Source organism: Camelus bactrianus, chromosome 6 (genome assembly GCF_048773025.1).
Source record: "Camelus bactrianus isolate YW-2024 breed Bactrian camel chromosome 6, ASM4877302v1, whole genome shotgun sequence".
Lineage (NCBI taxonomy): Eukaryota > Metazoa > Chordata > Mammalia > Artiodactyla > Camelidae > Camelus > Camelus bactrianus.
Genome location: NC_133544.1, coordinates 5,492,393 through 5,514,142, shown reverse-complemented (window position 1 = coordinate 5,514,142; position 21,750 = coordinate 5,492,393). Strand labels below are relative to the sequence as shown.

At 51.9% G+C, this 21,750-nt stretch overlaps 1 protein-coding gene across 4 annotated transcripts in view; it reads right to left on the bottom strand.

Annotated features, from left to right (window-relative positions):
• BCL11B (BCL11 transcription factor B) overlaps positions 1-21,155 on the bottom strand; it is a 95,102-nt gene extending 73,947 nt beyond the window's left edge. Inside the window, exons 1-3 of one of the 4 annotated variants that reach the window (XM_074365059.1) lie at positions 20,513-21,155; positions 20,067-20,405; positions 6,345-6,713 (exon numbers count right to left, since the gene is read on the bottom strand). In XM_074365059.1, the coding sequence (XP_074221160.1) occupies positions 6,345-6,713; positions 20,067-20,124 (427 nt within the window). In that variant the 5' untranslated portion in view covers positions 20,125-20,405; positions 20,513-21,155. Of the gene's footprint in view, positions 1-6,344; positions 6,714-20,066 lie in introns of all 4 variants that reach the window. The other 3 variants (XM_074365061.1, XM_074365062.1, XM_074365060.1) reach the window with 3 other exon arrangements.
• Positions 21,156-21,750: the final 595 nt, after the last annotated feature.

Below are 21,750 nucleotides of genomic sequence, written 5' to 3'. Positions count from 1 at the left end.
GGAAATGGCTTGCCTGGGGCAGCCTGGTGTGGCAAAAGGTCACCTGTCCCGACTCGAGATGACTGGGGTCTGGACTCAGCCCTGTCTGCAACCAGTTACACAAGCTCGGACACCCCCTTAACAGGTCAGAATAGGGAATGGGCAAAGAGATCCCTCCAGCTCAGGCCAGAACCCCCATGGACCCCAACTGATGACTGTTATTAACAACAGCTGGCAATGCACAAGGACCTCAAATATGCACACACTGTCTAAATCCAACCTTATAACAAGCCTGAAGGATAAGAAAGATTATCTCTATTTTACAGGAAACTGAGATTTGGACAACTGACTGAAGGTCATATACCAAGTCACTGGCAAAACCAAAATTCCAGCCTAAGTCCGTCTGAATTCATATTTTATTGCTTGCTTTTCTGTCACCTGCCTTTCCAAAACCTCCACCAGGAAAGAACAGACCACTGTATGAGGACGCCTGGGACTGTGGGTCAAAGCCTCTGGGGGCCTCAGGGTTCCTGGCAGTTATCTTCAAGGGTCATACCTGGGACAGGCTTCAAAGACCACCATGAATGGAGCCTGGAGATAGCGCCTGCCACCAGTCACTCCACCAGCCAGGCAGAATTAGTATACTTCTTCCTAAAAGCCTCCATACCCTGTGCTATCTGAGGAAGCCAGGCAAAGCTGAGTCTGATTCCACTTTGCTGTGTGAATTGGGCAAGTCCCTTAACCTCTCTGAGCCCCAGCTCTAACTGGGAGTACAAATGTCTATTTCAAACTGGGGTTAACAGTATCTGTTTCAAGACTGACATCTATTTCAAGGTGTGATAACCCAAGAAAAGCACTTAGCACAGTGTGGGTGACCAGGTTGGCCCCCTCTTCCCCGCCACCCACCGGCCCTGCCCCGGCTCTGAGGTCAGCCCTGCATGCCCAGCCCCCCAGCCTGAGCCCAGGGCCATGTCCCTCAGACGGAACACTCCACCATCGCTTGGTGCAGACAGAACAAATAATTAGCTGTCATGATTTAATAATAAAAAAAAGATAATCCGTGCCACAACACACATGGATTTAACTAATCTTAATTTGAAGGGAAAATAACAACTCTAAATTTATCAAATGCAAGTTTTTTAAGACAACCTGCAAGCGGGGTTTATCTCTGGTTTCCAGCACAAGCAAGTTACTTAGTTTCTCCCACTGGCCGAGTTAATATTCTTTTTTGCACATTTATTTTATTTATTTTTTAAAATCTGAAACGAACATTCTCAGAGCAGCGTGTAAATCCTCCGGCTGAACAGAAGCCCTTTGCTGCAGCACAGTTTGCCTAGCAATGGGTCACCGGGACCCCAAACCAAACCCCCGGTCTGTGCCCTGCCGGCTACGTGAGCCGTGAGCCCTGCCCCCTGCCCCCTGCCCCCTGCCCCCTGCCCCCAGGAGCATCTCCGGCCCTTCCAGGGTTCCAGATGAAGACATGCAGAGCGGGCGGAGCCATCACAGCAGGGACCTGCCCGCCACTTCCAGCCCAGGGGTACCTGCCACCTCCTGTCACCAGCTGCCTGTCTCCTGCATTTCTCCAGAAATCTGACATCTGGGGTTTGGAGGGAAGAGAAAAAAAGGCAGAAGGCAAACCTAGAGCTGACATCTGATGGCCCATTCCCCCTGTTATAGCTCCATTTGGTTATGGAAGCAGTGATAACACCAAAAAAAAAAAAAAAAAAAAAGCCAAAAACGAAATGCCTGTGATCAGGGGCTATAAAATGGGAATTCTAAGGTGGAATCTGGAGGAAAAGGCTGAGAGAGATCCAGGATGAGTTTTCAAGATTCTGACTGAGAAGAGCAAGCACCTCCTGCTGCGCTCTTTAAAAAGTTTTCCAGATGCTTCCACATCTCAGTGGTCTACCCAAGGCCAGGCCCAGGCTGCTCAACACCCTCATCTCATTTACTTCTGAGCATAAAGCCAAAAAGTCAGTGCAGACAGGGAAACTGAGGCCCAGGAAAGCAGAGCGACTTCCCTGGATGGGCGCAGGAATCGCACCCCGGCGCCTGGCAACAGAGCCCGTGCTCCTTCGACCGCCAGACCCCACCCCCGGGGCCGCCTGCCCTCAGAGCTGACGCCACATGACAAGAATGTGACTAAAGACAGGGGAAGGCAGAGCGACACATGGGACAGGACACACGACAGTCGTTCTGAGGTCATTTCTGACGGTGGCATCCTCAGAACCCAATGGAAGTGTCTCCTCCATCCCAGGGAGACCTACGCTGGCTACTCTCATACCAGGAGACATGGAACCAGGGAGAGCAGAGCATCCGTAAGGGAAGGAGGAGGGCGCTCGTATTCACAGCAGGCGCACCATGCGCCAGGCACACATCACTGCACGTCACAGTTATTGAGAGGTAGGCTCCCTGATGAGGGAACTGCAGCTCAGAAGGTCAAATCACGCTGCGTGAGGCTGGCAGACTTGACCTGGGTCCACTCCCATGGGGCAGCATCTCCCAGTGCAGGCTGCAAACCCAGCTCCCCCAAGCCCCCTTCTCCTCACGCCTCCTGAAGACTCACATCCCAGGTAACAGCTCAGAGACTCATGCTCTTTGCAAACGCTGGGCCCCCCTCATCTCACCTCCCAGGATTCACTCCTCCTGCTCCCCATGATGGATGGGCCCCCAAGCTCCAACAGTGGCAGAGAGAACGCAGCAGGAAGGGACCTTAGGGAACGGAAGGAACACCTGTACAGGTGGGTATCTAGCCTACAGCCGCCCCTGAGCCAGCACTCCAGGACAAAGCCCCCACCTCTGACCAAGGCCACCCCTCTGTCTGCAGATGGGCCTCGGACACAAGCTCCAGGGACCTCCTTCGCCCACAGCACGTGGTCAAGGAGCAAACCGTGACCACACACACCAAGAGCAGGGCTGCCACCCGCTCACACTCCAGTCATGTCCCCTAAGCAGGACACAGCAGTCCCCCGGATGGCCATCCTCCCACCAAGCTCCCGCCCCTCCAGGGTGTTCTTTCGGGTGGGGATGTCCAGGGCGGGGAAGGGCAGCAGGTGCTCAGTTGTTGAATGAATGAATGCCCAAGGCTTCAGAAACGTCTTCCTTTCACTCTCCCACTTCTTCATTATTAAAAAAAAAAGGGGGGGGGGTGCTAGTTAACTATTCCCTTTTTACCCATCTCCAGAACACCATCCCAAGGAAAGGTCCAACCCTGGTGTCATGACCGACAGAATTCCAACTTGGTCCTCACCCAGGGGATGCCTGTAAGGGTGGAAGAGATCCCACATATTTCTAGGCCAGCCCTTCCCATCCATCTCTGGAGCCCTGCCTCTAGAAACACCTGGTCGGGGGGCTGGGACCTGTCAGGGCCACACGCAGAGTCCTAGCTCTTGAAAAGGCGGTACCCTCGCGGCCACCTGGGCACCTCAGCCCAGACAGTCCAGCCAGAAGCAAAGTCCCAAGAATCAGCAGCCCCCAGACCCCATCTCACCAGCTGCCGACCAGGGCCAGCCCTAGGAATGACAGGGGGCAGCGGGGGCATGGGCAGGCTGGAGCAGCCCCTCACAGCCGGAAAGCAGGAACCAGAGAGACCTGGGCGCGGCCAGCGGTGCCGGGGGCTGGGCCAGCGGCTGCGCGGACTGCTGGGGCCCGGGCGGAGAAGCGCCCGTGATTCGTAGTCCCCCTCTTAAAATATAAAGACTCAATTATCTTTGAGCAGCTTGCTTTACACATGAATTGACACATTTATTTTACAATAAATAACTGAAAGTTATCTCTGTTTCCTTTACTGTTAATCTACACAGAGAAATAATAAACAGGGCTTGTCTACAAAAATGCAACTACTGCAGTCCTCAGAATTCAATTAAGCTAAAATAATTAATGCTCCCACCATATTAAATTACTTTATACATTTGAGCCACTGAAGTTTTATTCTTTAATCTTTCCTTTTTATTAAATAAAAAAAAAGAAAAAAGAAAAGAAAAGTTGGTGCCGAAGTAGGGAGGGAAAAAGCAAAAAAGGAGACTGGGAAGGAAAAAAAGCATGATGGGCTGTTAAAATGGAATGGTCGTCTTCAGCTGACACAGCATGCAGACTGTTTTGTGCCTTTGATTAAAATAACGTTTTAAATGCTTTGAACAAACGTATCTCTTTAGACTTCTAAGGGATTATTTTACATATTTCTTCAAGAATGAAGAAATCCATTCGTCCTGTTGCTGAACAGAAAAGGCCAAGAATATCTTTCGTCACACGTAGAATAAAAATACTGTCGGCTGCTGCCGTATTACAACCCGGAAAAAGGGGGGATGGCGGGGGACAGAGGGTGGGGGGGTGAGGACAAAGCCGCCTTGGAGATTAACTTTGCCTTTTATGCAATCATATTTAGTCGCTTTCTTAAACAAACCTACCGACAATGAGCTGCAGCCTCTCACTGGATCAGACCTTCCACATGAAATGAGGATTCAGACGGGGTTTGGCTAGAGCAGAAAGCCCTTCCATTGACACGTGAATGGGGCCCAAGTCTCCTTGGCAGGAGCCACCCCTGAAAGGTCTGTCTGCACTGATGCCAGGTGTTTATACCACTGGTGGAAACTATCCCTCAAGCATCAGACAAAGAAAAGAAAGGGGTGGGGACCCCAGCAGCATAGACAAGAGGGGCCCAGCACCTTTCTCAGTCACGGCTACAGCCCTAATGAAGGAAGCATCGCTCAGATCTGCATAGCACTGAGAAACCAGGCTTCACAGAATTTGGCCTTTAACAGGCTGGACACTGTTCTCAGTGCCCTTGGTGAATGAAGAGTGTGGGAGACTTCGTGTGAGGACAGCCACCAGAAGGCCAGGCCCACAGGCCAGTCTGGTTCGACGGGATCTCCCCAGTGCCCAACACGTGCCTGCAGGCATCTGCATACCAGAGCAGTCTCTTCACAGGAGAGAGAGCTCATTAGTCCCATTGTACAGATGGACAAAGTGAGGCCCAGGGTCACAGAGTTGCCGGGTGGCTGCCACGGAGCAGCTGGGCTTGCTGCATCACCCTACCTGCCTCCTGGGTGATGGGAGGGTCCCCTGTCCACACCCATGTGTCTCACCCATGAGAGCAGAGTGCCCTGGTTACCCCAGGCTCACCCTCCAAGGAGCACCCAAAGCCTCAGTCCGTCCGGCATCTCCCCTGGCTTCCACAACCAAACAGTGGAGAGGGATGCACACCCTTCCCCGCCAGCCACCTGCTTGCACGCTGTGGTGCCAGAAGGGACCCCCAGGAAAAAGTTTCACTGCCAAAGCATTTATGAAGCCCCTGCCCACTGAATCCTCACACCAGGCCTGCCAATATCACTCTGAGGACGTATGGAAAAACTGAGGCTTGGACCCTGAAGAAGCTAGTCCAAAGTCTACTGGCAGGATCTGAACCCTAGCCTGCATGCACTCTGAGGCCGTCTTGCTGCAGGACAGGCTGCCACTTCCAGGGAACACAGGCCAACCAGGGCCCTGAGCTCAGAAGTACGAACCAGAAGCAAACACTCCGGGTTGCACGGAGCACGGGCTCCTTGGAGGAGGCTCTAGCATGCCCCGACGTGGCCTGGAGAGAAGGACTTGATGCAAACTCACTGTGGTGAGCCCACCTGGCTAGAGGACGCAAGCCCCTACACCTGTTCTCTAAATGGTAAAAGCCAGCTGTCCAGGTGGCCGGCCAAGTGGATGTGCCAAAGGGGATGTCCAACCTTCCACAAGGGGCGCAGTGTTCCAGCAAGTTCCCACAAGCCCCTCCCGAGACCCACCTCTAGGATCAGGCAACATCAGAAGGGGCCTCTGAGCTCAAGGGCCTAACCCCTCATTTTACAGCTGGGAAACTGAGGCCAAAGAGTGGAGGAGGAGAAAAGAGCGATCCCTTTCATAAGTGCTGGCACGGCACGGCCAACAGGCAACGTCTCATTAAGCCTCACAAGGACCCCAGCAAGAGAGGTCTCGTTAGTTCCATTTCACAGATGGGGAGACTGACTTGTCCAAGTTTGTGAAGAACAGACTCCAACCCAAGACCGGCTGGCTCCAAAGCCAGAGACTAAGCCAAGAACACCAGCAAAGTGAGGGCCAACGAGCCTTCCGAATTTCCATCCCGAACTCCTGGCCCCACAACGGAGCACACTGCCAGAAGCAAAGCAACCATCACTCGCTGGGCCGCTCTGAGCCCCAGGCCTGTCTCCTCCCGACGGTCACCTGGACGGTGGACCCTCGGCCAGGGCAAGCCCACCTGGTGGCGCCCGGGCCCTCCCAGCACCGACACCCTCAGACAGAGGGTGAGTCCCCAGCTCAGCAAGGGCGGGGGACCAGGGAGGTGGCTTTGGCAGTGGCCAGGAGACTGCCATGTTCCATACCTGCAATGTTCTCCTGCTTGGGGCAGATGCCTTTCGTGGGCGAGAGCAAGTGGTCATCTTCGTCGGGGGTGACCTGGATCCCGATCTCCACCGGCTCTGACACTTTCCTGAGCTCAGAGCGTGAGGAGGGCGGTGGGCTGCCCTGGTCCAGGCCTTTGTCATAGCAGGCACCCAAGCTGCTGCCACACTGCTTCTTCTTGTGCTCTATAAAAACCAGGATGTCCCCCAGGGGGAAGTTCATCTGACACTGTCCACAGGTGAGCAGGTCAGGATCGGGGCCACCCACCATCAGCCCCAGGCTGCTGGGCTCCTCTATCTCCAGACCCTCGTCTTCCTCGAGGATGGCGGCCTCCACATGGTCAGGCTCTGCTGGAGAGAGAAAGGAGAAGGGGGGGGCAGAGAAGACAAGATGGACTTAGGCAGTCACGAGCACCCATCATTCATTCCAACCCTTCCCCACCAAGAGGCAGGCCCCGCTGTCGCGGGATGCTGGCAGTCACCACGTCCTCCCCCAGACTCCTGGAGGCAGGGGGCTCACCATCCTGCGTGCAACAGATTGGCAAACTGAGGCTCCGGGAGCAGCTCTGCGGCTCCCAGAGGCTATGGCTTAAGTGTTACTGATCTTACAGCTTTCTGGTTTACTTCCTGCCAATTTGCCCCTGCCCCAGCCTAGCAGAGGGACACAAACATGTCCACATGTGCATCCACACACATCCTGGTGTCATGAGAGACTGGGCCGTCCCCAACTTGGCAGTATCATCTGGAGGTCTCTCTCAAACTTTGCAGCATCTGAGACTCTTCTGGGAGCTTTGAAAACCCCCGATGCCCAGGCAGCACCCCAGATCAATTACACTGAGATACAAATGTCAGGCTGTCTTTTTTTTTTTTTTTTTCTTTTTTTTTTTTTTTGAGACTCCCAGGTGATTCAGATGGGCAGCCAAAGCTGAGAACCACGAGCCAGAGCCAGAGCTACTTCTCCCTGCTCGGGCTCGAGCTGCGCCCTACCTCCCCTCCCTCCTTTCATTCATGTCCTCCCCATTCATTCAAGTCCTGCTTGCATTCCTCTACCTGAGACCTGGCTGCACACCAGACAAGAAAACAGAAACCCAGATGGGCATCCGAGGGCCAGTTCTTCCGAGAGAAAGAAGCCCACACGCTCAGAAAGCGACAGGTGAGCGTTGGTTCGAAAAGAAATATCGAAGGGGAAACGATGCAGGGGAGAGTCACCGCACGTCGGCTGGCTGAAAGAGGGAGCGGCTCTCCTGCCAAACTCCCTGCTCCCGGTCAGACTTCCATCGCCTTGTACACTTCCCAACACTCACCGACTCCCCACTGTCCTTTTTTGTTTGCTGGGTTTATTTTCACTCCCGAAAAAGAAAAGAAAGAAAATAATAATTCTTTAGACCCCAAAAGCACTTGTTGGCAGATGACAAACCACACTTTCAATGGGCTGTACATTTTCATATTTCTTTAGCAGCCGATCTATTTCCTTTCTTTATTTTTTATTTTATTTTATTTTTTTTTTTTCGTAGGGGGCACAGGACCCAAATATTTTGAAGTGAATCGATGCCTGGAAAAGCAGCAACCTCCTCAGGGAAAACTTGAAAAGGCAGCAGCCGACAGTGTCATAAATAAGGGAAGTGGACAACAAGGTGGCACCGTCCCTCCAGGTCTGAACAAATTCGGGGTGGAATTTTTCGAGAGCAAATGTCAGTAGTGGTGTAGAAGGGCACAAGTGGCGGGGTCTTCAGGGAAGCCAGGGGGCAGCCAGAGGCCAGAAACCCAAGGAGGCAGGTATATTTTAAGTGGTATGGTATTTAGGAAAGGATAATGAAAACCACAGAAGAACAGAGAGAAAAGAAATGGAAGAGAGGAAAAACACATTCCGTGGCAGTGAAGTTATGGACGGGCCAGAGCCAAAGAACAGATAATTTAAGGAAAAAATTCTGTGGCATCTTCCATCCTACATATAAATCACTGTCCTGTATTTTCTGAACACAAGCTTCTTCAGGGCCCGTGATAGTCCATGTAGAAGGCCAAACGTCAGGGAGACGGTTCAGGACGTGCACCCTGTATGGGCTATGTGTGTGGCGCAGGTACCGCTGAGAAGGGAAGTGACACTTTGAGATCCTGCCTGTGCTTATAGAAAAGCAGGCAGAGCCGTGAATGAATTACATGTAGCCACGCACTGGAAACGTGGCAGTGCAAAGACACCCCGCAGAGGAGGAAATCCGAAATCTCTCGTCTGCATGCCCTCCCACAAAAAGAACCTATAAGGTAAGAGAAGCCACGTGCACAAAAGGCAGCCCCAGAAACCATCAATTACACTGTAAAAAGAAATCGAAGTTTACTTTAAAAGGAGTTAGAAGACAATGCCACGTAATTAATTTACCAATTTATTTTATGAAAAGATGGTTAAAATGTAATCACAGCCCTCACGCCGAACAGCAGTTCTAGGGGGGACTGGGTCCCTGTGAACGGTCTGTCAGAATGTAAAAGGTAATTATTCGGTGCCTCTTTTCCCTTTAATGATCTAACATTGAGCAATACTGTTTATATTGAAAAGCTCGCACCTTTAATTACCAATTACATATACATAATTTCAGAGCCAAAGGAGAGGGCTGTGAAAACAGTTCTTTAGAAATATAAGGATGTATTGTACACCATTGCTAGAGAAAGAACTCTAATAAATGGGAGGAGGATGTCAAAATATTGTTTTGTTAAAAGAGAGAGAGAGAGAAAGAGACACAAAGGAAATGAGCTGAAAAGCAAAAAAAAAAAGGACAAAACGAAATTGAGAATTCAAATGAAACGGGTGAGTTCTGCGGTAGGGAGGCTGGAGGTACCTGGGCCCGTTTTCAAGGCCTCTCCTGAGCAGGCCTAGCAGCCAGCTGCATCAGTAAGGGCATTTGATAAAAATAAACAAAGGCAGCAGCTAATCCAGCCACATTCCCTACTTGATCATCTTCTCTGAGGGCAGGGAGGTGTTCGCCATTGTCTAATTTCATCTTTGGTTTCCTTGTTCGGTTTCTGTTCGGTTTTGCTTTTCATTCACTTTTTCAGCCAGTCTGTCCACCCCTTCTCTGTGGTGGAAGGTCTAGGAAGCATGAATGTCTCCTCTCGGCTAGCAGGTTTTAAGCTACAGAATTTCCAACTTATTTTCTCCTTCAAAAGAAACACAGACTAATTTAAAAATTAGCCCAGGTCACCTAGGCCTGTCCGCGAAGTATTCTGCCCTCTCCCTTCCATCTTTTGCTAAGGACTCTGTTCCAGCACTTTTTCCTTTTTCTCCTTTTGTTTTTTGGGGTTTTTTTTGTTTTTTTTTGTTTTTTTTTTTTTTTTGGTAACATCTGGTATTCTTTCCTTTATTTGGCAGTCTCTGCCCTTTCCACTTCCTTCATGCTGCAAGCCTGTGAGCCCCAGTAATTGAGTCTGAAAGTACCCGAAGCCGTTCACTGAGCTTCAGCTCTGATTTCTGTCTCCAGTCCCCTCGCAGCCACCCTGGGCAGCCAGGCTCTGCCAGCGTCCCATCCCCCGGAACAGCTCTGATCCCAGAACAGCTCTGATCTCAGGTCTCCAGCTCTCAGACCCAGGGCAGCTCCCTGTCTCCTCCCAGGACGTCCAGGAGGAAAAGAACCCAAAAAGCCTCCTTCCTCTCCCACCTGCAGCCTTGAAAGTAAAACTCCCGAAGATGAAGGGGGTGCTCACCCAGCTCCAAGAGCGAGGCTGCCTCTCCCCACGCCCCCCAGGGCGGGGAGCTCTAGGCTTTGGCCTATTGGGGAAGGCACTTCCCAGGAAGGTGGCAACGTCACCCCGCAGTGTTTAGGCAGCAGAGCCACCCCGAGCCCCCAAACTGTCAAACTTTGGGGTCAGAGCGGGTGGACCAAGACAGCTTGCTGAATCTCACGCTCAAGGCCTCCAGAGACACCCCAAAGACGGGCTGTGGTTTCGTTTCCGCTGGCAGGCGGATACTGAGCTGGGCGTGTGGGGTGCGTGTGTGCCACACGTGTGTGTGTGTGTGTGTGTGTGTGTGTGTGTCCCTTCTTAGAACCCTATTGCTAATGGAAGAAATACACGGAGAAAGAGCCAGTGGGCCAAGCTCAGAAAAGGCAAAGTGAGACAGGCCTGGCCCATCTAGAACCCTCCTTTCTCTGTCTCGCTGGCACATGGACGGAGCCCCGGAGAACCAGGCCTCTGCTGCGACAGGCACGGCGGTCCGAACTACCACCCAGAGACCAGGAAGCACCAGGAAAGTGAAGCACCACGTGAAGACAAAGCAGCCTTTCCAAGTCCCAGGCCTCCAAGCCAGCCCCCCGCCGCCCCCACCCCGGGCTGCCTTGTCGGGCAAACTCGGGCCTTCGTAGACAGACGGCAAAGATGAGGGGTTTTTCCCCTCTGAGATGATTCCTGCTTTCATGAAAAGCTCCCCAAGTGTCAGGCAACCCTGGAAAATATTGCTGCCCTCACTCTTCTGAGCCGAGTAAAGTAGAGGGATTGCTAAAATGTTTGACTCATTAAAAGGAAAAATGAATGAAAGCAGCGTTTAAATGTCAGGTATCAGACTGGGGTGGATTCTGAAATGTGAAATCCCAAAGCACGTGGACACACACACACACAGAGTTAATTTTCTTTTACAACAAAACCACATTTAATTTACAAGGCTAGGCTGATAAATGCATTTAGAAGCAGTGAAATCAGGGTTCACAGATACTAACGGATATCGCTGTTAAATGGACAGGGAAGCCCTCAATCTTAAGACCACTCCCCCAGGCCTCAGCTTGGCTGAGAAGGAATTTGGGCAGAAGACAGAAATGGAAAGACATCATTAACACCGGCCCGGCCAAGCCGCCCACAGGCCCCCAGCAGCTGCAAAGGCTTAGCAGGCCTTACCTGGCCAGTGATTCCCCCACATGCTGGGCTCCCAGGGCCCCGCCTGCCCATTTCTCCTCTGACAACTGCCCCTGCACCTGCCCCACGGGAATTCCAGCCCAGGGGCGGGTCTCCTGCTGTCCCCAGAGCACGGTGTGTGCACCCTGTTGCACACACAGCACACAGACCCCGTGTTCCCCTGAACCCCGCAATGATTCAAATCCAAATCTCTACCTTTAATGGCTAAGCCACAGACCAGGAAAAACATATGCAGAATTATTGTTTCACTGATGAGGGGGAGGGGAAGGAGGGAGGGGAGGGGTGCCAGGCTCTCAAAACCGTGGGCTGCCAACGTCACAGCCACCATCCTATTTGTACGCGTGTTTACGAGAAATGTTCAGCATCCCTCCGCCGGAGCTCTGCTTTACACCTGCTTCCTACGAAGACAGAGCCTTGGCCAGGCAGTCCGTGCTTCCCAATAATCTGCAGAACGATCTTTTCCTTCTCCTCCCCATGAACATTCAGGGAGGGGCTGAGACCCCAGGCGACACCTAAACGCCACCAAAACGCACACTCGACGGAGCACAACACTTTCTGGGCTGCCATCAATTTTTAATTTATTGGATCCAAGAGAAAATAACAACCGTGGGGTGGGGGGCAGGGACGGAGGGGTGGATGGGAGAGAGAAGGAATCAATTCTCGACGGAGAGAATAATCCATGACTAGGTGATGCTTAAAGCCACAACAGGAGGTTTTATGAAGTTCTCCGCACAGAGGGAAGAAGGCAGGGCCGGCAGAGGGGTCGGAGATGAGACAGAGCCTCAGCCTAGCCAGGCACGTGTTCGGGGGAATGTCCTCACAGGGCCACAAAGGGATAGGATGCTTTCAGGTCCCAGCCCTCAGCCCCATTTGCCCACCAAATTCCTGCCACCAGCAAGCTCGGGGCTGCCGCTGGACCCAGGGAGGGCACAGCTGGGCTGGTGGCAGGTCACTCAGAGAAATGAGCCCTCTCTTCCTGGACCACCTGCCCTCCAGGGAAGAGGGCTGAGCAGACTCCAGCCTGTTCCAGGTGTCACATTGCTGGTGGCCCAGGCCCCGAGCCTCCCCAAGAGACCTTCCAAGGCCACCTCCCCGGCACCCTCAAATCAGCTGCGGGGACAGGAGTACACCAGGGCCGCCACCCCATGAAGCCTTGTCTGCTCCACGCCAAACGCAGCACATGCCTCAAAATGAAATCTTCCACATTTCTGGTATCTGGGCAGAGAGAAGGATGCCAGGGCACAATCTTATCTGTAATGTGGGTTTCCTTCCCGTGAAAATGACCTGGAGTCTGGCTGGCTGGGCCCACGAGGGAAGGCCTAGGCTTGGCCTGCATATCAGGAAGGTGGAAGACTCCTGATCTGAGGAGAGGTTTGGGGTACAGGGAGAACCCAGCCAGAAGACTCCACACTCCCCATATACACACATTGTCCTATGCACCCCCCCCCCTCAGGATACTTCTGCAAATTAAAAATAGCTCCCTGAAAAATACCCTAAGTTGCTCTACAGACTTAATCCAACCTCCCCCCACCCCCACTGCATCTACCTCCCCAGATCCCCCAAAACTGAGCTCAGGAGGCCAGGTCTCACACATTCAAAAGCAGAAAAAAGACCCAACGAATGAGGGAAGCAGCGTTCGGGCATAGCCACAGAGCCCATCCCAAACTAAAAGGTTACTAAGAAAAAAGGCAAGTCCACCATATACCAAAGACAGGAGGGACCTAGGTTTTGATAAATAAAATCGTTCTTTAAAGAAAGAAAAAAAATGTGTGGCTACAGAAATCCTTCTAAACACATTCAGAAGATTCCTCAAAACTGCAAACGCCTTAAATCTTCAGACGCAACAGGGCTCGTCATGATGCGATAGGAAAGCATTCTTTGAGGCCCAACGAAGAGATTTGTTTTATTTAATGCTGTGCTTTTTCAAAGGTGCTCAACAGAAGAAAAGAAGGACCCTCCGTACAGGACGCCGAACTACAAGCTTTTAACTGGAAGAGATTCTCTGAGGCTGACACCCAGACAGCCATGGCAAACGCTTTCAGCATCTCGTCGCCAAGGTAGAAATTTAAACATGACTCCCTCCCCTTTTGTTTTAATTCTTAGCAGCGCTCCCATCTCTGAGGCCCATGTTAATCACATAACATTGGCATTCAACTTCCTTGAGTCATTTTTGCGTGTTGTTTTGGTAGAGAGCTCGCTAGAACATTCTCAAATGTATTTGTACTTCAGCAGTTCAGTGGAAGGGGGTGATAAAAAAAAGTTGGGTAAAAGGGAGGGTTTTTTGGTTTGTTTTTTGTTTTTTGTTTTACTTTGAAGTTACCTAATTTTGTGTGGTCTGGGATTTCATTACAGTGAAAAAAGCGAGGGCTGGCTAATTCAACACCCAAGCAGATTATCAGCTGCCTTGGAAAAGGAAATAAAGAATGAATTTCTTGAATTTCAGCAACTGCACAAAAGACTTGCATATGTCAAAATGCCGGACGAAAGTCCCTGTGAATGTAGCACCATTAATCAAACCGCGATCTGGTGTCACTTTTGCCAGTAAAAACGATGCTGTTGCCCTCACCCCCCTCCCTGGCTCGTGCAGAAGACACACGAAGTGTGTCCCTTTGCTTTCATGTGTCTCCAAATAGCCTGCTCTCCGCACTTTTATACACGCCTGGGGAAAACTACTGCTCAAGGGAGGCGGTCAACAAGGGACGAAAACGTGGGCGGATCTCACTGACCGTTGGCTCTCTGAGAAGTGACATTTGTGGGATGGGGAGCAGTGGGTGGGGGACACCACACAGGCCCCCAGGCCCAATCCTGTGAGTAAATAAAGAGTGCTGGGAAGGACAAAGCCATCCTCAGAGCAGCCGGGTGACACAGACATTCATTCCTGGCATTCTACTGTCCCTCTCCCCATGAAAAAAATATGCCAGTGGACCTAAAGCTAACACCACCTTCAGAGAAGGATGCTACGCAGGCATCAATAACTTGGCCGTGCAGTACAGCACACAGTCCCCCAAAAGCATTTATTTTCCTTTGTCCTCCCAGATGTGACAACAGCATTAAACCCAAAGTCCCTGCAGAGTTCCAGCTAAAGGTAGGCCCTACTCAGACCACCAGAGGGTCCTTTCTTAAACCATAAGAGATACAGCAGATAGTCCTCAAAGGTCAAGGGCCCCATCTTTGCCCTTCCCCATATATACATATTTTTTCTTCATTGTCGTATCTGTGGTCAGTGCTTAGTTACAGCTTGTAAAACTCCAAGTCCCGAGGCAAAGGATTGGGGGTTTCTAAAGTCAATTTTTTTTTAACAGTTTTCTGCAGGCCAGAGGCCACTGCCCAGCCCAAAGCTTCAAGATGACAGTGACACTTCATCCCTGAGTTGTCAAATGAGCTCGCTGCCACGATATGCTTACAACAGGCTCAATTCAAACATTAAATGAAGTAGAGAAATCATCAGATAAATTGCTGGCCTTCTGTCCTGGAGAGTGAAGGCTCTTTCTCCAGCTGATGACAGCGCTGGGCTTTTGTCTGACCTAATTTATTTCTCTTTCAGGTTAGAATAAAGCACTCCTTTCCTGTCGCTGGGTAACCTCTTCTGCACATATACTGAACTCAAGCATAAGACTCAGGGCTAACTGCGCTGTCACAGATTTCTTGAACTTGGAGAAGACGACATTATAGATCCAGAAATCCGGGGATCAAAAAGCACACATACTCCCCAGCATGAAATTACACGGTTAGGGGAGTAGTCTCATTAAAAGCCATCCATTAAGGGCACTGTTTGGGGTGAAAGGTATTGGCAACGCTGGGTCTAGCAAGCACACAGTCCTTCCAAACAAAGTTTTACATGTTATTCGAGTTGGCATTTTATATCTTTGGGGAATGGTGCTATTTCGCTTAGTACAGTGGGAACGTTACCTAATAAATGGAATTGAGAATCCAAGTGTTATAAAATCTGAGCTAAAAGGATTTCCATTCATCAAACTGTTTTAGATACATGATTCCCCAAAGCAGCGATTCTCGGCAGATCCCTGGGTCTGTGACGTGCAACACAGAAATGGACAAAATGAGGTTCACTCTTCAGAGACCTACCTCCCCCCACCCACCCCCCGCCCCATCATGAATGCCTAGAGGGCCTAACAGAATTTTCAGAAAGTCATCACCACAGGCTAATCGGGGGGAAACACACCCGTTCAAAACTAACAATTGTAATTGTTTTTAAAAAAAAAAATTAAAAAGAAAAATGCCATCCCCCCACCTAGTGAGGTCTTGTAAGTCAATGCCAATAGCTTGAAAATAGATTTCTCAAACTTATATTCGCAATTTGTCCTTCTCGGATCTCCGCAGGAAAATCAATATTACAACTTCACACTTAAGACATTTTGCAGCAACGTAAACTGCTTTCACGGCTGATGGAAGCCGGTTCCCGGCCCCTCGCAGCGCCGGCTCCAAGCCATGACACGGGCGCCGAGCTCCCCCTAGCTGCCAAGTGGCGCCAGGCTCGGCTGGCTCCGCGTTACAGCCTTGCCATCCACCCAAAGCCAATTCAACCGAAAGTTTATTTTGGAAAGTACTTTATCACAACAAGCAACAGAGAATGCAAAGCGATCGAGAAAGGAGATGAAAAGGAAAAACGGAAGGCTGGTGCGAGCCGTGTTCTAAGCCCAAAGCCGGTGCCAAAGGCTCGCTTCTGATAAAGGCGCTAGAGAGACTGGTGCGCTCGCTCGGCAGTCAGAAACTGATCTCTGGGAACTGTTTTGCGTGTTTCCATCTCACCTGAGACAGAATGATCATTACTATCCAATGCACCAAAAGTTGGCCTTCTCTTGGGTCAGTGAGACCCATCTAGCCCTGCACAGCGGCCACAAAGCATCACACCCAAGCATCTGACCTCAGCCTCCCTCCATGTTTCTAAGGCCGGCCTCACCAAAGCAACTGCAGTCACTCCAGCACTTGAGACATGACTCGTTTTCTGTTACGAAATATTTTGAAGGCCAGACAAAAATCACCAAGGCCAAAGCACAGGCAGAGAGCGACCTCCCACCCTCAAGAAAAAAAAAATGCATCTATACATCACATTCTGGGAGGGAAAGACTACCCTTTAAAAATATTAGGGGTTGTTAAAATAGGCTCATGACTGTTTTCTCTCAGGTGTGAATTACAAATGAATAACATCAGCCTGGCATAACACCTTGCATGAACACATTTTGATTCTCCCTTGGAATCAGAGCAGCTGACTTATATCACACTTCTAATGATATGGGGTTCCCTTCTGTGCAGAAGTGATACAAACTTCACTTCCCCCCACCAACTACCAAAAAAAAAAAAAAAAGAGGGGCCTAGGTCTTATGAAATGTATCGGAGACCCAATTTTGCAAGACACACAGGCCACCGGAGATACACTCTACCCTGGGGAGTTCAGAGCATTGTGAGCACAGTGGCCTTCAAAACCGGCAGCAACAGCAAAACCTAATTTAAGAGGCAACGATGGAATTAACACAGTTAGCCCAACTTCCGCGTCAAATCCTGGGTCTCGAGTCGTTTTGCAAAATCATGAATGCATGCGGAAAATTACTAATCTTCCAAGAAAGCCTGTCGCTGGGTTGTTGAAAAATCACCTTCATTGGGGTTGTGTAATCTACCACGGACTTCTTATTTTCTTGGGAATGCCTCAGAGCTCCTGCATGGTCTGGAGTTCATCTGCCTCTCCACTCACCCCGCAGCTCGCAGCCCTTTTCCCTCTGCCTGGTCAGTCACTGTCCCTCATCCTCCTCTCCTCACTATTGTCACTGGGTTGTTTTGTGTTTGTTTTTATTAATAGCTGTGTCTGTCCTCCGATTTTAAAAGCCATATCCATCTGGGTCAAACATTTTGAAACAAACCAGAAGCCCAGGTTTTCATCTCCAGCTGTCTCCCATACTCTCTTTTATACCTCGCTCCTCTTCTCGCTGGCCCTGTCTGTACATTTAACTAGCTCTTTCTGGAGCCCTTCTCTGACTGCCCCCCTCCCCCTGCAAGATTCTCAATGCTGTTTGTGTGCTCTTCGTGTTTCTCAGACCATCAGTTATCCTCAGTTGCATCATCTCTAAGGAACCTAAGGCCAGTGGGCTGCCACCTAAACTGAAGATGTACCACGTTTTAGGTGGTTTCTTTCACATTTAAAATCCAAAATGTGCATCCCAGGTCAGGGCTCTGACAGCACCCATGTAGCTGGCCAGGAGCGCCGAGAGCACCCTAAAGCCACGACTCCTGCATCACTGTGGAGAGGCACTTACAGAGGCCAGACAGCCTAAACTGCATCCAATTCTCTCCTTTCCCCTGCCTGCACTCCCACCTCCCGAGTGACACAGGACAGACAGAAAAGCCAGCTGCCTTGGGATAATAAATAGCCTTGTCTGAAAACTGGTTGGACCACTCTCCCTCCTTAACCCCCTGCTCATGCCCTGGGCTCCATGTGCCCCTGAAAGGCAGGCGGGATATCCTTTGCCCCCTGCTCTCCTCCCACCTCTTCTTCCCTGCCACTGCTCCAGTGTCAGCCGGCTTTCCCCAGTCCCGCTCTGAGAGAGGCTGAGAGACGGGGAACAAATGAAGGACGGAAGGAGGTTGCACCGGGCACCCCTCACGCCCCACGCCCAGCTGCCACCCGTCCTTCTGGCCGGGGCTTCCTCCTGAGGTCCCAGGAATGCCAGAGGAGGAGACAGCAAAAGCAAAGCAAACCTACCTGCTTCTTTCCCCCTTTACACACAACTGCAAACGCTCCTGTATCCTTCGCTGCAGCCAGCTTGGCAATGCACCCCCAACAACTCCCCCTTCCTGGACCTCCCCCCAAGTTTCCCCTCCTCAAAAATAACCCTTGCAGTTATACAGAGCCAAAGTGGGGCCAATTGCCTCCTGAAGAAATTAGGCATCTGCAAGTGGAGACATTCTAACAGCCACTCCACCATCTAAAGAGGGGTGGAGGGAGATAAAATAAGCGACTGCAACCGGCTTGGTAAAGGACGAAATGTCAACTGGCGAAAAGGACCTTGATCAAACCAGACTCAAATCTGGTTGCAAAACATTTTGTTTTAAATGCAACCAGCGAGTCTTCTTTGATGTTACAATGGTGAAAAATACAAGAGAAGTCCTCTTCCCTCCCTTCAAAAAGGCATCCTTCTCCCAACGCAAGCCCACTTTAATATCTATTCCCCTCCCCAAAAAATAATAAATCCACAAATTCTTACTAATGGATCTGCTGTAACAAAGGAGAAATGGCAGCAGCAAATGCTCCGAGCAGATGGCTCCTATGCTGGGTTTACAGGGGAGGGGAGAACCCCTTTTATATATTTATTTATTTATTTAAATTTTTTAAAATATAATATAAATATTCGGCTCTCGGCTGCCCCGCAGCCAGTCCTCGGCGGCGTTTGGGCGCGCTGCCCTCTCCAGCTCCGCGCCGGCAGCCCGGCCCCAACCTGATGAGGTGCTCGAGGATTGCAGGAACACAACCTGCCCGCGGTTTCGAGGGCACCCAGAGGATGTTTTATTTCTATTGCAATTTAAAAAAAAAAAAAGGGAACGGCGACCCAGGCAGCACGAGAGAAAGGACCGCGGGGAAAGGTTTGCGCGCCGCGAAGCAGCGGCCCCGCGGGCTGCGGCGGGCGGGGAGCGCCGCGAGCCGACCTTCCCGGAGCAACTGTGCAGGCACCCGGGCGAACTCCCCAGCAAACCCCCATACCTGGCCCGCTCCCGCACGCTTCTTCCCTTTTCTAAATAAACCCAACTGGGGCGCAGGAAGCTGCTGCGTCTCTGCCCCACTGCCTGACTTCGCCCGCCTCGCCACTTGCTTGAAATCCACACGATTTCAGCCGGTGGATTTCCACTGCGACCTGCCTTGTTTATTTAGATCGGGAAGATGAAAGATCTGAGATAGCAAGATGGGTAAGAGAATGATAGGTCTCTCTCCTTTTTTCCTTTTTTCTTTCCTTCTTTCCTTTTTTCTCCCTACTATTTTACAAGCACATCCCTCTCTTCCCACTCCTAGCTGACAACCCTTTTTTTTCCCTGTGGCGGGGATTTTTTACCAGCCCCCAATACCCCCACCCTTCTTTTTGGAGTGGGGGAAAAGAAGACAAGATCATCCCAGAAGACAGGCGGAGGTGGGGAAATGGGGGGTGGGGGTGCAGGAGCCCAGCAAACAGCCGCGCAGCTGGATTCTTTTGCAAATAGCAAGAGGAGGGGAGAGAAAGGCGGCTGAGGAATCCTAGGGCCGGCGTGGCCGGCGCCCTGCCCAGCTGGGAGCCGCGACCGGGGAACTCGGAGCCGGTGGCCGTCCCTGGCCCTGCGTCTCCCCAGGCCTGAGCGCACCCCGCTCTCCGCCCGCGCCGTCAGAGCGGACCCACGCGCTCGCCAACTTTTCCCCACTTCCCGGCTCCCCCCTCCCCCTCCGCTCCCCCAGCCCCCTCCCCCTCCTCTCCAAACCCCGCCACCAGCGCCGCCGCCGCCACACACGCCGCTCGGAGGGGCGAGCGTCCAGCCGGGCTCCGCGAGCACACACACACCTCCTCCAGCCTGCGCGCCCCCTCCTCGGCCTGGAGCCCGCTCCGCAGGCCCCCGAGCCCGAGGCGCGTCTGACTGCGCAGCGCCCCGACTCCCCGGGCTGCAAAGAAACTTTCCTATGGCCCCCCCCGCCCCCACCACCAGGCTCTAGGCCGACGCCGCTGCCTCTGAGAGCCAGTGGGCCGCCCCAGCGGCTGGCCGGGCTGCACCCGGCTCGGTGTCCCCAGTCCCGGGTGCCCGGAGCCCCATCCTCCGGCCCCTCGCCCGCACGCCGCAGACACTTACGGGTGATGAGCTCCCTCTGGGACAAGTGCTGCGGGTTGCCCTGTTTGCGGCGGGACATTGCCCCGGCATCTATTCTGGCATCGCCCGGAGAGCTGCACTGATGGGGGGAGCCAGGGGAGGGGGTCCGAGCCGCCGCCGCTGCCGCCGCCGCGCCGCTACCGCCGCCGCCGCCGCCGCGCCTCCTCTGCCCGGGTTGGTGTTTTGTTTTTTTTTCCCCCCTTCCTCTCTTGCCCTTTCTTGCTCCTCTTCTTCTTCTTTATTTTGCTGTTTCTTCTATGCTGTTTTTTGTTTTGTTTGCCAAAAGAAAAAGAGAAGAAAAAAAAAGGAAAACCTCTCGATCTAAAATAGAAGAAAGGCAAAAAAAAAAAAAAAATCTGCTGTTGCTTGCCGCGGACTGGTTGGTTTCTTTAAAAATATATTCTTTTGAAGGAAAAAAAATCGCTTACACTTCTTCAAACTGTTTGGCCTCCTGGACCTCCCAATGTCTTCTTGAACTTAAACCGGATTTTGCACCGGCTCCTGACACTTTTCTTTCAGGGTCTGGTAGGTGGAAAGCGCACTTCTACCAGGAGGGGGGAAAGGGGGGGGGTGCAAACAAATAGAAAAGAAGAAAAAGAAAAGAAAAAAAGCAAAGAAAACTTGGGGACTTGTCTCGTACCCCCTCACCCCGCCCCCTCAAAAAACCCAAAGCAATGTAAAACTGCCCCGATTCGGTTGTTTCTGGGTTTTCTGCGGGCTGCCTGGTTTTTTTCTCGGAGACTGACCCTTCCGAGGCTCTGGGGGGCTCCAGGAGCGGCTCTTTCCCAGTTCACCTGGCGGGCTGGCGCCGGCCGGAGAGGCTGCCGGGTCCCCGCGAGCGCTCCCCAGCGCTCCCCTGGCGCCTCGGGCCCAGGGGGAGCTGGGCTGAGGGGCAGCCTGCCCAGTGCGCCTGGGTCGGTGCGGGCGCGGACTGGGAGCTATAGATTGCAACGTGAAGATGGCGGAGTCCGGGTTCTCTGGGAGCTCTCGGTCTCTCTATGGCTGGGGCTGCCTCTGTACAATGGGATAAAATTCAAGTTCAAGTGCGGACGTGACGTTTAATCTGCACTAGAGACAAAAAGACCCAGAGAGTCGGAGCACTGGGGGCGACTAGCGGTGGCTTTTTAACATTGTACCCTGTAAGAGAACAAGAAAGCGCACACACACATACAGACACACTCGCGCGCGCGCGCACACACACACAGTCACACATATATACACACACACTCGCCCGTGCGCACACCCGCAGTCCAGGCCGGCCACACGTGCAGCGTTTTTGTGCGCTCCTCTTCTCCCCGCGCACTGGCAGCTCAAAATGGGAGGGAGGCGGGAAGGGAGGACGCTGGGCAGGGTATTTTTAAATAAAAGAAAATCCTCTCCATCCCTCCTCCCCTCCAGGGAGCAGGACCCCCTGATAAGGGGGCGGAGTACGGTGTACTTGGAAGTAAGTTGAATCAACGCTAGTCCCCACCCACTCATCCGAAAGCTCTTTCGGACTTGGGTGGGGGGGTGCTGTGAAAGAGGGTTGGGGTCGACACGGGGATTGGGGGAGATGGTCAATTGCTTCATCTCCTTTGAAAAGTAGCTCGGTGGTTTTTACGTTTGTTTTATTGAGGGGTTTGGGTTAAACTTCCAGAAAGTGTCTCCATATTAATCCTGATATTAC